Source organism: Pogona vitticeps, chromosome 3 (assembly GCF_051106095.1).
Source record: "Pogona vitticeps strain Pit_001003342236 chromosome 3, PviZW2.1, whole genome shotgun sequence".
NCBI classification, from domain to species: domain Eukaryota; kingdom Metazoa; phylum Chordata; class Lepidosauria; order Squamata; family Agamidae; genus Pogona; species Pogona vitticeps.
The window spans coordinates 9,345,528-9,362,001 of record NC_135785.1 but is presented as its reverse complement, the minus strand read 5'-3'; the positions used below and the strand labels follow the sequence as shown (position 1 = coordinate 9,362,001).

The window sequence follows — 16,474 nt, the reverse complement described above, 5'->3', positions numbered from 1 at the left end:
GTGGCAAATAAATAAATAAATGCTAGGTTGCCAGGTTTGAAAAATCAAAAAGCTTGTTTTAGGCTGCTTAACTGATTTGATTACACTATTTTAATAAATTAAAGAATGCACTTGATTATGAAGATATCTGGTTCTTTCTTTGAACAAATTAACAAGCTTTTAAGTAAAACAGGGATAGGGGACTTGTGGCTCTCTAGATGTTGGACTGCAAATTGTAATTATATCCCCCCCCCCACTTTACTTTGGCTACACTGGCTAGGAGTTCCAGTTCAGTAACAATTAGAGGGTGGCTCTAAACTTCAGGTAAAAACTGAGGTATCATCTAAAAGCACTAATTGTGTGTGTGAGAGATAAATGTGCATAAATGTGCACCATCTTTTTAAAAGTAGCAATTTTTAACTTATGTGTAGATCACTAGAATTCATACAATAGCCAAAGCTGGCTGGGAGTTCGATTCCCCGCTGTGCCTCTAGGGAGAAGAGCCAGCCTGTGTGGCTCCGAGAAAGCTGCACAATCCTAGGACACATTCAGAAAAGAATGGAAAACCACTTCTGAGTTTTCTCTATCTAGAAAGCCCTGACAACGACTTGTTACCGGCCAAATCTGAATTGAGATTAGACCAGTACTGGGTTCGAGTTCTCCGGAAAGTCACATTTTTGGACTACAACTTTCAGAAGAGAAATCTGGTGAATTTTTTTTCCTCCAAGGCAACAAAAGACGCAAGTCTAAAAGGGTACGGGCAGCTGTCTTCCGGGAGGCTGTGTGTGCTTTTGTTATCTGAAAGCAATTCAAAACAAAATACAGCCTGGGATAAAAGGGAATCTCTCATGTTGGAAAGAATGTATAGGGGACCGCGCAGGAACCCGCACGCATGCGCACGCTGATCCTCCGGCAGCCGCGCCTACCGGTACGAACTTGCCTTGACTGCAACGGTAGGTATCCGCATGCGCAAATGTTACCCTTCGTGAAGCCGGACGGAAGCAGGAAAGGCCTCAGGTTGCACTTCGACGCATGCGCACGGCCTCTCCTGCGCTTCGTGAGGCCGTTGCGTTTGACACATATTTCCAGTTATAGCACGGCAGGTGACGGGCATGGCCCTTGTTATACCCTCTTTCTTTAACCCACTGTTCTTATCGCTACTTTAAAAGGCACCGTTCTTCTCCTAGCCGGAGACAGTCGAGGCCTCACAAAGCTGTGTAGGGCGCCATTTTGCAACGGATACCTCGATGGTCGGACGTGTTCCTAGAGAGTCCCTTTATGCCCGGATGTAGCTCCGCCCAGAGGGCGGGGAAAGCGAGTCGCTTTGGCGGGAGTTAGAAGGGACTTAAATCGAGAGAGCGGCTGCGGTGCGGCCTGCACGAAGGCATCCTGAGGGGAGCTTTGCTCGCGGACGGGCGCTAGTGACGCTGCAGGTGGGGCGGCCCTTTTCTTCTTTTCTCCTCAGGAACGGCCGGACTCTTTGCGGGAGTGATGGGGAAGCATTCGGGAAGATTCCGCCTTTTGGACTACAGCTCCCAGAATCCCCTGGAGAGGCCTGTGGCTGGCTCCTAATTCTGGGCCTCCCATCCCGGACCCCTGTGGAAGAAATAGAGCTGACTCATCAAGATCACATTTTGCAGCATTTCCCCCCCCCCAAAAAAAAAGTTTCCCCAGCGTGTTGTTAGTCTGTGGAACTCCTTGCCACAGGATGTGGGGGTGGCATCTGGCCTAGGTGCATTCAAAAGAGGATTGGACAGATTCCTGGAGGAAAAGCCCATCGCAGGTTACAAAGCCATGATAGGAATGTATATAATCTCCTGGCTTAGACGGAAGGGACATCCAAATGCCAGATGCAAGGGAGGGGGATCAGGAGACAGGTAGCTAGTTGTCTCGTGTGCTCCCAGAGGCATCTGGTGGGGCCACAGTGAGATACAGGGAGCTGGACTGGAGGGGCCCTTGGCCTGATCCAGCAGGGCTCTTTTTATGTTCTTACTACAGATCTTGTTTGCACACAGTTTAAAAATGGGATAATGATAGTTTTTTTTGATAAAAAGGCTGCTATTGGTAGGGAAGACTGAATGGATAAAATGATTGTTGTGGATTTCAATATTTGCATTTCAAAGAAAAAACTACTTGGAGGATTTGCAATCTGCTACTTGTAAATGGTTTGACATCACTAATCAGTTTCACAGTGAGTTTCCATGACCGAGTGGGGAGTTGAACGCAGGTCTTCTGAGTCTTCATGCGACACGGTAGCCATTACACTGCTCTGTGTCTCAATATAGGATAAAAACATCACCGTGTACTTCCTAGTATTACCTTATTTTGATTTTGTCCTGTCTTTAGCTATTATGTTGTTAACATTATGGTTGTATTTCTAATGGCTTGTCTGGAAAACTTTGATTAGCAGAGAATGTTTAAAACTGTGTTATAAACAACAACAACAACAAAACCTGAAGTAGTTGGTAAACACCAACCAGAGTTTGTAGCCAACACTGAGGCACTGAAAAAAGAGTGGCATGGGCAAATGAAAATTTAATTCTTTAAAAATTGAGCAGTGACAATGTATCTTTGACCCTCTTTTTCATGTTAACCTTGTGCAGACGGGTGAGAAAGGTCAAGAATGCAGGCATATCTGAAGGGCCCATCTTCAATCAGCACGAAACCCTTGTCTTCTACCAAGGAAAGGGGAACAACTGCCACTGCAGGAGGCAGTGGAGAAAAGAAGAGGGTCAGGCCTGTGCCTTGGGTGGAAAAATAGTAAGCATTGGATTGTGACTTGCTTTTTTTTTTATAACTGACTAGAATGAGTGCAAGAGACAGGAGGATGGTTGCAAGAGCCAGGAGGATTAAGGGAAGGAGGTTGCCTATACAGTGGTGCCTCGCATTGCGACGTTAATTTGTTCCGCAAAAACCGCTGTTGAATGAAAATGTCGCTATGCGATATTAAAAAGCCCATAGAAACGCATTAAAACCTGATTAATGTGTTCCTAGGGGCTTAAAACTCACCGTTCAGTGAAGATCCTCCATAGTGTGACCATTTTCGGTGCCTTTTAAGCGAGGAATCCTTCCCAGAAACCAGCGGGCGGCCATTTTGTTTACCCGGTGGCCATTTTGAAACCGCCGATCAGCTGTGCAAAAATGGTTGCTTTGCGATGATCGGTTCCCGAAGCAGGGTAATGGCCGCGTAAACAAAATGGCTCCCCGCTGTTTTCTGGGACAGATTCCTCGCAAGACAGGCAGCAAAAACGGCTGCCCTATGGAGGATCTTCGCTGGACTGTGAGTTTTGACCCCATTGGAACACATTGAAGGGGTTTCAATACGTTTCAGTGGGGTTTTTTTTCCCGCTTTACGGTGTTTTCGCTTAATGGCGATTTTCCTGGAATGGATTATTGTCGTTAAGCGAAGCACCACTGTATCCGAGGGGAATCGGAGATTAGCCCTGCCTTTTAATCCTCTTTAAGTCAACCACAGCACAGCCCCAACTGCCCCATTCCAAAACCAAGACATATCTCTCAGTTTACAGAGTAAGCCCCCTCTGGAAGTTAAATGTCTCTTGCATTCTAAGCCATTTGATTGGCTGTTGCTTTGACATGATGTGGTTAACTGTGATGCTTTTAGGACGCTATACAATTACTATCTTTATGCAAGTTAACATTGATGCTTATGTGATGTGTCAGAGGAGAGCTGCAGAAGATTGTAGGTTGTTCAATTTAAAAAAAAAAGCTGTGACTGTGTATTGCAAGCTCTTGTGCTATTACATTGCTGGCACCAGTAGGCCAGTCATATGACTAGTTAACTTGGGTAGATAAGCCTCGAAATGGAGGAGCCACTGAAGATGTTCTCTTTCCCCAAATTATCCGTGTGTACCCTGTGCTTTGTACCTTCAGAATTCTAACTTTAGTAAAAGTGAAAAATAAAAATGACTAAAATACTGTTGGGAGGTTCCATCTGTGTAATAGGAATGATATAATTGTTAGCAGCAAACTGCTGTTGATTAAAGATCCCAATTTTCAATTGTAGGGTGCATGCGACTTCATCTCATTGAATGTGAGCTGTGTGCACCTCAAAACAAAAACAAGGGATTTTTAATTAATTGGAAAGCTCAAAATGGTTGCAATCCTATTCAGTAACTCCATGCTATACAAGTGATAGTCATTGCAGCCAGATGGAAGTGTTATTCATGAAGCTTTTCTGCATGGACTTTGTGCAATCCCTTGAAATGGGAACTGTGTGACCAATTGGCAATCATCATGGCCTGGGAAGAATGCCTGGCACATTTACGCAAGTGTAAAGTTAGGCATTGTTCAGGCAAACATGATTTTGGCCAATTTCATCATTCCTGTTGTGCATTGGGAACTGTGCAACACGATTTTGGCCAATGAAAGAGCTTTGCTAATTGATCTAAAGCAAGGATAAGGAACTTCTAATTCTCTAATTGCCTTGGTCTATGACTCCTGTCAGCCCCAGCCAGCATCAGCATTTGCAAGGGATGGTGGAAGCTATAATCAGAAACCTCTGGAGACCCAGTGTTCCCTCCAGTTCCATCTAAAGGAATTGAATTTTGATCAGAAAATCAATAAGTGCACATTCAGATTTTCCTTTTCCTTTACGTAGTCGCCCAAAATGTATGGACGAAGTTGCATTCCAAGAGGAGGTGGTTGCCATGCTGAAGAAGTGCTTACAAGGAGCTGATGTGAGTGCTGCAGTTCTTGAACTATAGCATGTGCAATGTGTACTATATTTATCTTCCAGTGCTACAAAATTTGGATTGTGGATCATTTATTTATTTGAATTTTTTTTTAGTAATTTAGCCAGTGTTCTCAGAGCAGCTTATGAAATAATGTCAACATACAGCAACATGATTAGGACATCAAATGATGTTTATAGTAAGGAGCATGGAGGCCTACTGTCTGAGCATGTTCCTGGCAGTGTCATGCTCATGTGAAAAGTACACTGCTCTTTGTTCTAAAATGAGCAGTCTCGTATCTGATTTGGTTTAGCTTTTTAGAAGCTTAATCAAACCTAGAATTTTTTAATTAGTGTATTACAACACTGAGAATGTATTATTTTTAAATGTGTTAATCTAGTCCCTTGGGATAATTGCAGTTTTTGTTTAGAAGAATTAGGTATCTTATATTTAGGCAGGTATATATGCAACATAAGTGTTACCTTTCCAAGAGGCATAATTCTTTTAAAATCATACTGGAATAGAAATGAAAGATTAAAGACACTGCTGTCTTGCTTAATTCTTCCCTTAAAAGAGAGAAGGCTTATTACATGTTCTTTAAACAATTAAAAAATCATCTGTAAGATAGTTATATTAATAAGAAAATAAATGGTGTTTCTTCTCTTCAGAAGTTAGATAATTCATGCTTTGCACTTTAAACCCAGTCCTGTGCACGTCCCCCTGAGATCTGTGAAACTTGTCACAGGTAAGTTTGTAAAAGAGCTAGAGACTTAGTAGTTCTATTTTTAGCAGACCTGTAACATAACCAAGCTGTGCTATTTATGACACTTGCCAGAGAGGACACCATGATACCTGTTATGAGCCTGTTCTAATTACAGAAAGGTTACAGTTGTGTGAAAGTACACAAATCATGACAAAAACACATGAAAATTATGAATATTTCCACATTTATGTGTGAGAAAGTGCCTGAAGAATGGACACAACAAAGGACTTAAGGACAAGATATGTCTTTAATTCTGTTTGTATTGTATTACAGTACTTGTAGTTATGTATTTATGGACATGCTGTTGTGGATGTTTGGGAAGGACAGGCAAATTTGCTTACAAAATGCTGTTTGATGGAGTATGTTAACCTATTGTCGTTGTAGCTTCCCAATCTCTTATTCTATGGCCCACCTGGAACTGGAAAAACATCAACTATTTTGGCAGCGGCAAGAGAACTCTATGGGTAAGTCTGGAATCCTGTGGCTCATAGGGTGGTGCCTTTTTAACCTGTAACTGGGAGAGGTTGTCTGGAGTTTTGGAGTTCATTGCCACCAGTATGTGGATGATACCCAACTCTGTCGTTCCATCTAAATCCAAGGGGGCTATTTTAGCTCTAGATCATTGTCTGGTATCGGTAATGGACTGGATGAGGATGAATAAACAAACTTAACCTAGACAAGACTGAGGTGACAAGGAATCGGAATTCAGTCTTTACTTAATAGAGTTACGCTCCCTCTGAAAACACAGGTGTACAGCTTGGGTGTGCAGCTGGATTTGTCTCTGAGCCTGGATGCCCTTTCTTTCTTTCTTTCTTTTTTTTAGGGGGGTAAGTGGGCGAGACACTTTGCTGCCAGTCAGCGTAAACAGTGCTGAGCAATATGCATCACTGGTCTGACTTTGTGTAAGGCTATTTCTTGACAATGAGACTACTGCACTTCCAACATCTTCTACATGCTTGTATATCTCTGATTGTCTAGAGAACTGGTTCTTAACCTTGGGTTACTCAGGAGTTTTGGACTGCAACTCCCAGAAGCCTTCACCACCAGCTGTCCTAACTGGGGTTTCTGGGAGTTGCAGTTCAAAAGCATCCGAGTAACAAAGGTAAAGAACCACTGGTCTAGAGTAACATTATATTATTAATAGTTGTGTATAATGCCTTGGCTAAAAGATTATGAAATTTCTGTTTGGTGAATAGGCTTGAGCTGTTCCGGCAGCGGGTCCTTGAGCTGAATGCATCTGATGAACGTGGAATACAAGTAATTCGAGAGAAAGTGAAGAGATTTGCTCAGCTGACAGTGTCGGGAAGTCGCTCAGAGTAAGCACAATGATTAAAGCAACACTATAGGATTGTATTTCTGTCTGGTTCAATTTTATACGGGTTAGCTTTGTAATGCTAAAATAAACCATGACTCAGCACTGCACAGTGGCATTCAGGCTCCAAAAGCATGCCACAGTGAGTCACTGGAGCATAACTACATTCCAAAGAGAATGTATCATTTACTGGCTGTGCTCACCTTGCATTAATTTCTGGGCAAGACATGTATTAACATAGTGAAAAGGTGTCCTGTATAATTTTGCAGTGCTGTATCACTTTATACTTCTGTAATGCTAAATGTACTTATTCTACTTTACCTGGAAAACTGGCACACGAACATCAACATTACAATCTGGGGTTTGCTGTTGGGTCTTCTCGTTGAACAAAGTTTCATGAGATGAAAGCAGGATACATTAAATTTGTGCTTAGGAAAAAATGATATTTGAGACACAAGTAAATTTAAACCATGTGCCACAGTGTTGTGAGTTGCTTGTTCTTTCGAATAGTTCTGAAATCTTAAAAAGCATCTTTATATTTCCAAAACAGATAGAAGTAGCTAAAGAATGCTTATATTTTAATTTGTTGGTTTGGCTAAAATATGCATGTTGAAAACACAATGTGTTCTGGTACCGTAAGTTATTAATTTGTGTTTTGTTGATGTTTGTTTAGTGGCAAGCCATGCCCACCTTTTAAGATTATCATCTTGGATGAAGCCGATTCTATGACTTCAGCAGCCCAAGCAGCTTTAAGGCGTACCATGGAAAGAGAGGCCAAAACTACACGCTTTTGTCTTATATGTAACTACATCAGCAGGTATGTATATGTTCCGCCGTGTTTTAAATTTTTTTTAAGATACAGAATTCCATTCTTTATAAGATTCTTCCCCTGAAGCCAGAGATTAGGCCTACAGTTTTAAAATTAATTCCACCTGTGGTAAATGAGAAATGTAAAACTCAACTGATGTACAGTAGCGCCTCAACTTAACGAACATCCCAACATACGACCATTTTGAGTTACGACCAGCTCCGGCTGCAAAACTTTCCTTCGACTTGTGGCCGGAGCTTCCAGTTATGAACAGAAAAAGGCAGGGAATTCAAATTGGTAACCGTTGGTAGGCAAAGAGGCTGCTTCTTTGCCCCAGCAGTTAGAGTGAGTGCTATGGAGGCAGCTTCAGACTGCCTGGTAAGGTGAGGTGTTGCTTTCTGCTTTTTAAAAACTCTTATGGGTGGGTTTTGCAGGGTGGGTTTGGGCTGGGTGTTGGGATTATGTTTCTATGCTATGATGGGTCTTGCAGGGTTTGTTTTTTTGAGTCCCCCCCCCCATTTCCAATGGGTCTTGTGGGGTTTGTTTGCTTTTTGTTTTTTTCCCCCATTTCCGATGGGTCTTGCTTTTTGCCCCCCCCCATTTCCAATGGGTCTTGCACAGTTTGTTTGCTTTCTGCTTTTTTTTTTTTGCATTTCCGAAGGGTCTTGCAAAAAGGGCTTCTTTGCTTTTCTCCCCCCCCCCCCCCCGGCCAGAACGGATTAATTGCATTTCAGATGGGTCTTGCAGTTTTGTTTTTTGTGTTTTTTGGATTTTTTTTCCCTTCGGCTGGAACAGATTAATTGCATTTCAGTGCATTCCTATGGGAAATGGTGCTTCGACTTACGACCATTTTGAGTTACGACTGGAGTTCCGGAACTAATTAAAAATTTGTGTCGAGGCACCACTGTATGTGGAATTAAATTTGTCTGCTGCAGCCATTTGGAATAGAAAGTGTATTGTTAGGTAGAAAGTGAAGGGGATGGATTTGTTTTCTTATTTTGTCCTTGTTTCTCTGTTTGACAGGATAATTGAACCTATAACATCTCGATGCTCTAAATTTCGTTTCAAGCCTCTTTCAGACAAAATTCAACGACAGAGACTTCTAGACATTGCTGAAAAGGAGAATGTGACATTCAGCAATGAGGTAGCTTCTCCATTAATTCAGATATGCGTTGTTATCACGAAGTGAACAGACTGATCTGTGTGTTGCTTAATAGGTTTTTTTTTTAGGGTCATGATGCTATGAATGAAACACATGCATAGCATAACCATTTCTCTGCATAGCGCTAGTAAATTAAGCAAAATGTTAATGTCTAAATAGTGTAAGAGGATTTCTCTGCTTGATCAGTGATGGCTTTGCTTTTAGAGTACTTTATCGGAAGCTGAGTAAGAAGTAAAGAATATGACATGTTAGAGAGCAGTATGTCTGTCATTGAGCTGTATGTAGGACCATATGCTCTCCCACTACTACCATCCAAGAGTATTGCCAAAGTTCCCCTGTGCAGAACTCCCAGAATGTTCCTGGCAATATGGGTCAATATATTGGGAGGGCAGAAGGCAACTTTTCCAGATTGTAAATAACTTGGCACCTTGCTGCCAGTGGCACAGAGATTGTTCCTGGAAGAAAGATCCATGTGACAGAAGCAAAACAACTGCCTGTTCTGCATTCCTGTTTGGCTACATGTAGCCTCTTGTCCCTGCCAAAGAAAACATTTACATAGTTAACAAGCAGAGGACAACCTCTGCAATACTTATCTGGAAATTATATTTCTTTAGCATAGCTGAAGGAATGACTACACTTCCAGTTTTGAGATCAAGCATGAAATCTAATCTGGTTAAATAGAGCATCTCCCTTCAGAGCATGAGAGTCATTGTTTCCCTCATGGTGAATTAAGTCTTTCTTAATTCACATCTTATTCATTCTACTTCTGACGAGGTAGAAAGAGGCAACATCAGCTTGCCTGTTTTTACAGGCTTTATTCATCTAATTTCTTCTATCTTCGTATACCATGTTTCTACGAAAATAAGACAGTCTTACATTAATTTTTGCTCCAAAAAACGCATTAGGGCTTATTCTCAGGGGATGTTTTATTTTTTTCATGGACAACAATCTACATTTATTCAAATACAGTCATGTCATCTTCTGGTTTCTGCGCAATGGTGGAGGGTGGGGTTTTACTTTACTGGGGCTTATTTTTGGGGTAGGGCTAGTATTACTAGCATCCTGAAAAATCATGCTAGGGCTTATTTTCAGGTTAGGTCTTATTTTTGGGAAAACAAGGTAGTAGTTATTGGAACTATTACTTTGTAAGTCAGAATTGACTTGACAGCACATTATTTTACATAAAACCTAGTGATCCAACTTGGTGTGTATGTTACAACACATATATTTGCAACTAAAGAAAGCTGCAGGTGCAATTGTTTAAATCATGTGAAAGCTATGCAAAATTCTTGTAATTATGAAAAGTTGCAGACAGAAGTACTCTGAAATACATAAAGGCAAAACTTACGTTGCAGACAGTATATTTAAGTGATACTTCTATATGTGATGGAGGAGCATAAAAGTACAGTAAAAATATTTTAAGAATCAAAAACACCAAGCAAATGTTTTAATTATATAGATATAATGAGTTTAATTAAAAAGATATAATCAGTGTTCATCTCTTAAAATATTAAAAGTAAAAATATATGAAGGTAAAAATATATTATTTAGCTTTTTAGCATATTGCATGGACATACAACATGCTTACCCATTTTGTGTAGGAAAATCCATGTCTGCTCTCCTGTGCCTGCTTATGCTGTACGTCTGATGCTTCTTGTTGCTGTGTCTTGCTTCCTGCTTGCGCATGCCTTCTTGCTATTTGGTGCAATTCTACTGTGAACTGCCTTTTATGTATATATTTAAACTGCCCAATTATTTTGGTACTTACTATCAGTGTTTGCGTTTCTGCACTTGGTTGACAGTGCCTTTGTAGGGGCTAATGTGAAAAACCTAATAGAGTTCACCTGTGTGTAGCAAATACTGATAAGCTATTTCTGTAAATAGACTACCCTGCCAACCAAGCGGAAATACTGTATTTTGCTACTAGCCGTGCTCAGTTAGAAGATAATATGCATTTCCCAATTACTGCTGCCAAAGTTATAAGACTCTACTGATTTATAATGTGTTCCACTGGTCAATGGGCTTTTATAATGTCATTTGCTAAACTGATGAATTGCATGGGTTTTTAACAAATAGAGCTGGCTGCATTCCCTGTAGTAACCTCTATTAGACTTTCAGCATGTTGTTCGAAACTTCACTTTCTGGTTACAACTCACATTTGCAGGATTACATTTTTATATCCTCAATTCTGTTAATATTTTATCCATACAAAACATATAACCTTGACACTAACATATTCAGTACATCTGTAATTGGGAAAAAAAAATTGGAATGTACTGTATCTTGTTCTAAAAGTGGTTTCTACTGTTTTTGACATTTTAATATGCAGGATATTTTTAATGTTTTATTCTTTAGTATATTTTTCTAAAGGTGATATAAAGGATTGTAAATAAATGCATGCCAATGCCCCATTGTCCCCATTTCTCCTCATGTTAGCCTTCCTGATCTGCTAGGTAAGATGTTGAGTTTGTAAAACAGAAAAATGAGTGTTTCAGAAAAGGGTCTCCAGCATTCACCTGCCAATTATTTATTTTGGTTTCTTTTTCTTTCACGTATTTCTTCACTGTATGTCATACAGGCAGTCTCTCACCTTGTTCATGTATCAGAAGGAGACTTGAGAAAAGCAATCACACTTCTTCAGAGTGCCACACGACTAACAGGTGGAAAAGAAGTCACTGAGAGAATTATCACTGAAATTGCAGGGGTGCGTTCAGGTTTTTTTTAAGGCACCTAGCGTACTTGCTGTTGAAAAGGGGAGGGTGTAAAATAGCAAAGTTTTCTCACAGCATGTAGAGGACAGTATACACGAAATAAAATAAGGCACTCCTGCTGAAGGGTTCATTTTCTAGTACTACTTTTTTGGAAACGAAACCTATTGCCAGGTCAAGATCAACCAGGTTTCCATTTGTTTCATGTTATGCACATCTGTGATGGAAGAATCCTCAGATAGTCAGAAAAACATATATTAAAAGAAAACAACATAAACAAGAATGAATTGTGCTTGTTATGGTCCAGAAGACATGGAGCGAGTATCATTTTGGAGGCAGGAAGAAGGAACTGATGGTTTTCAGCCCTTAACTTGTACTATTCTGGAAAGTGAATGAAAATTTGGCAGGTGCATGAGTAACTTGCTGGACCAAAGTAAAGGTTATGGCAATACAAAAATCTTTTTATGTAGCAGTGAACCAGTTGCTTATGAGAAATCTGTAAGTAAAATGCAACCGCAGCAGCACCGTTTTGCTCATGCTCTCAACCAATTAGGACAAAGAGCTATATTGCCTTTGATGCTAATAGTAGTATGATAAGTAATAGCTATCAAATTCTCCATGTCCCGGTTGTCTGCTAGTACTACTACTTGTGGTAGCAGATTCACTGTATGTAGAATTTGCTATCAGAGGAAGTAGTGTATGGGGATCCGTAGCAGTCTTGGCCAACCTGATTCACACTCTTTTTTTCTAATAGAAGTCCTAGTGGACTGAAGGATTTTGTCTGGTGCCGTACAATCCTTTCCCACACAATGTTATGTCAATGGAAAGGTGGTGAACTTGCTACACTGTTTTTTACATTGAAAAAACCAGATGGGACCCTGAGAATGCTGACTACAATGCTTATTAGGTACAATAAGTGGACAAATAATATTCTAGTGATATGCTTTGCATTTTTTATTGCACATATGTGCTTCTCAAAAGATCTTGGCGTTAATGTTTAGAAGAGTGGGTGCATCGCAGAAATGTGTGTATTAATCTTTTAATCCGCACAATTTTTTATTTTAGGTTATCCCTAGAGAAACGTTGGATGGACTGTTGGCTGCGTGTCAGAGTGGTTCATTTGAAAAACTGGAAGTTGCAACAAAGGTAACTAGCTTATTTAAATGTAAAAGGTTCTGTGTTTTTTTCCCTTCTGCTCTGCTATTCTTTCTGGGTTGGCAGGTTATATATGCTGTGAGATGACAGTGGTTGTGTAAGTACATTGAAACTGAAAACTGCTTGCCTTTAAGTCAGTCATGGTATAAGTGTAATATGAACTCCCTGACATTTATCACGCCTGTGACCTTAAGAGAGGGGGAAGCACGCCTAAGGAGAGAAGTAGCACTCCAAGCTTGCAGAAGTCCCTAAAGTTGCTCAGTCAAGTTTGTACAGTAAGGATTTGTGCAACTGGTTTGTTCCAATGTTTTTTGCTTTCTTATAACAGGGGTGGAAAGCATGACCTGTCCTGGCTATTTCTGTGATACCATGGCAATTTCTGCTAACACTTCCACAATTAATGCACAAATTCTAGCTGGAAACAGTGCCTATGCTTTTTGTATACCTCTTCTAGCAGAACTGCATTCATTTTGGTGGTGGTGTTTCTAACAATGGGAAGGCACGGACCACAACTGGTACTGAGTGTAGAGGGCTAGATAGTTTGCAATGTTCCCCATCCTATTCCGAGGTTAAATGCAGATTAAATTTCAACATACTTGGCAGATACAGGAAGAGTATGGCAATTATTGATAATCTATTTCACGTTTTCTTCTACCAAGTCTTCCACTGCTATCTGCCTGGTATGCCTTTTAAGTGGCATAGGTCTGGGTCCAGAACCTAAAAGCATACTCCAGTTGCCAAAATTATATCTGACTTTATTCGTACTTCTCTTAAATATATTTTAGCCTGTTTCAGGTTTTCCTAAGAGGGTCCCTTCTGTTTCCATGTTGTGCTCAAGAATCTAGTTATCTACTACAGTGGTCCCCAACCTTTTTGATACAGTGGACCAGTTGGGGGGGGGAATGGGCAAGGCCTGTGCTTGTGTGCATGGGCTGCACTCGCATGCACGAAGGGGCTTTGTGTGCACGCTTGCAGGCACTTGCACGCATGTGTGAAGGGGCAGAGGCGATCATGTGCGCACACATGTAAAGGGATGGGGCGCTGGCATGGCGCATGTGCACTCGCATGCATGCAAAGGGGTGGGGGTGCTTGCACAGTGTGCGCATGTGCACTAGTGTGCATGCGCAAAGGGGCTGTGTGAGCAGGCAGAAGATGTCTTCCCGGTCCAGCCAAGGCCATGGACCAGCACCAGGGGTTGGGGAGCCCTGATCTACTAGGTGTGAATACTCCATCCTTCCACTCATTCTTTCCTCTCATGCCTACAGACAGCTCTGTAGCAGGAGTAAGCCAAGACTGCTGTGCTTCCTAAATCCAAAAGCACTTCTTGAGTGGCCTAGCTGAAAGCTCTGGTCCATTGTTGCCAGTTCTGACCGTTCAAGACTTTTTCCAGGAAATATAGTTCCCAGTGGAAATACCTCTGCAAAGAATGAAAAAATTGTATTTTCGAAATCTGCTGCTGAATAGGGCATGGCAGTTTATTCTTCCAAGAGTAGTAATGATCAATTTATATTCTCATGAAATTAATCAGATCTCATGTCTTACATACATCCTGCTGTTTCCACCGTCTACTCCATTTTAGACGAAGTGTTTCTCCCCCTTGGAAAACTTAAGTACAGTGGTGCCTCGCTTAACGGGCGCTCCGTTTAGCGACGAAATTGCTTAGTGATGACTTTCGGAGTGTTTTTGCACTTCGTTTAGCAATGGCCCCTATGGGTGATTTCCACTTAGCGATGGCTGGAACCATGCTTCGCATAGCGATTAATTTTTGGGTCCCCTGTTTCGCTTAACGATGGTTTAAACAGCCTCATGTTTGTTTTTTAAATGTTTTTATTTATAAAGTTAAAGTTTACTGTTTAAAATGTTTGAAATCATAAAGTGTACTTAAACCCTTTGTTAACCAAATTTGACTTTGTTCTGACTCTTTAATTTGTTGTTGTATTTTCCCCCCATTGAGATTCATTGAATAGGTTTCAATGGAATTTAATTGGGGAACCGCGTTTCGCTTAGTGATGTTTCCTATGGCGATTTTCGCTTAAGGACGGCAATTCATTCCTATTGGAACGGATTATCCGGTTTTCAATGCATTTCAGTGGGAAACCGCGTTTCGCTTAGCGATGAAATCGCTTAGCAGCGATTTTTTCGGAACGAATTAACATCACTAAGCGAGGCACCGCTGTATACCGGTTAAATTTTTAGAACAAAAACATAAACTAGATGCATCACAACACCCTGGTTCTTTGCCAGCAGTGAATTCATACAAAGCAGCAAATAAATTTATCTGATTTGTGTTAAATGACTCTTCAAATTATGGTACATTAGTGTAAGCAAATGGTAGCAGCTTTTTTGTATGAGCCATCAAATAATCCTGTTACACAAATCCCATTTAAGCGACCTTTCCAGAATTGGATTGTGCAGGATTCTTTTGAGCTTTTTAATGCAATTACTCCTTGTATCAAGAAGCCTATTGACACAATAGTGTACTATGAGTTAAATGGCATACTTGGTAATTAATACTCCTGCATAAAAGGTGTCTGTAGCCTGAAGAGTGTTATTTTCCCTATATCTAGACCCTGATCAATGAAGGTTATGCAGCTACACAACTTATAAGCCAACTTCATGACATCATTGTTAACAGGGAAGACCTCAGTGACAAGCAGAAATCCATTATTGCAGAGAAACTTGCTGTAAGTATTTTATTACATTCACTTTGCTTGTTGGATGTTTCTATCTTGGGGGGCATTAGCTAGTATATCGCATTAATTATTGTTTTAAACAGATACATCATAAAGAATATTTTTCTGAACAGGTGTCCATCTATGGTAAAGGATTAGTACTTGGGAGGTGCTTGAAGAGACATGCAACAAAAACAGCCTGGTCGATTTTTAAATCCTAATATTTAGTATAGCTATTTTGTCTTATTAACCAGAGGAAAGACACAGTTAAGACATTTGTTGTGTCCTCAAGCTACTTCTGATTTATTGCAGAAGACAAGAGGTTGTGCTAGTGCTATTAACGTTCTCAGGCATGGGTTTCTCTACCCAGTAAAAAACACACACACAGCTGGCAATTCTCACCATTCTGGATACCTACCGTATTTTTCGCTCCGTGAGACGTACCAATTTTTTAGAAAACAGGAAAATGTTTTCTTCACTCCATAAGACGCACAGACTTTCCACCCATTTTGTGGGGGAAAAGTGTGTCTTATGGTGCGAAAAGTACGGTATTTCACATAGGGAATAAACATGGAGACATAACCACCTGATCAACTGCTATTATGTAGTTTAAAGCCAATTTCAATTTTAAGAGAGACCATTTTCTTCCATGTCAGATAAGGATTGTTTAGTTTGTGATCAAACATTTGAAATGAATTTTAAGATGGTGACTTGTTTAAATTGTAGCCTAAGTTGAATCTATATTTTTTCCTTTTTTGCAGGAGGTAGATAAATGCTTGGCAGATGGTTCTGATGAGTTCTTACAGATGATCAGCCTCTGTGCAGTGGTCATGCAGCAACTAGTTCAGAATAACTAAACTGCAGGATTAAAGATTTCCATTATGTGCCTAGTATATATTTGATAAATTTTGTTGAGTCAGATCTTTGTGTACTACTTTTGTAATAAAAATACAATGTTGAAGAATTAATCTGTTACTGAATTATCTTCACTTTAACCATACACCTTTCCTGCATCTTGAGAAAAGCCATGAGGGAACACAGTATGAAGCTTTCTCTTCTTAAACAAGGTTAAATAAGACTAATTTGCTTTGAAAAAGCAATTAGTCATTGCTGTACAGGCTTTTTTGGTTTTTTCACCACAGCTAAAGGTATCAACTACTCAAATATCAGTGTCACTCTGTATGATTTGCTAAACAAAACAGACCATAACTCAGTCTGTATAGC

At 40.4% G+C, this 16,474-nt stretch overlaps 1 protein-coding gene across 3 annotated transcripts; it reads left to right on the top strand.

Moving 5' to 3' along the window:
• The first annotated feature begins 1,265 nt into the window (after positions 1 to 1,265).
• On the top strand, positions 1,266 to 16,218 carry RFC4 (replication factor C subunit 4). 3 transcript variants are annotated; one of them, XM_020777440.3, is made up of 11 exons: positions 1,266 to 1,412; positions 2,583 to 2,739; positions 4,598 to 4,676; positions 5,818 to 5,897; positions 6,630 to 6,749; positions 7,419 to 7,562; positions 8,577 to 8,697; positions 11,294 to 11,419; positions 12,489 to 12,569; positions 15,146 to 15,262; positions 16,012 to 16,218. In XM_020777440.3, exons 2-11 carry the CDS (start codon positions 2,603 to 2,605, stop codon positions 16,105 to 16,107), a joined length of 1,101 nt encoding a protein of 366 aa, XP_020633099.1. In that variant the 5' UTR covers positions 1,266 to 1,412; positions 2,583 to 2,602; the 3' UTR covers positions 16,108 to 16,218. The 3 variants fall into 3 exon arrangements, with proteins under 3 accessions (XP_020633099.1, XP_020633101.1, XP_078245907.1); XM_078389781.1 differs by lacking the exon at positions 1,266 to 1,412 and adding an exon at positions 1,554 to 1,762; XM_020777442.3 differs by lacking the exon at positions 11,294 to 11,419.
• Positions 16,219 to 16,474: the final 256 nt, after the last annotated feature.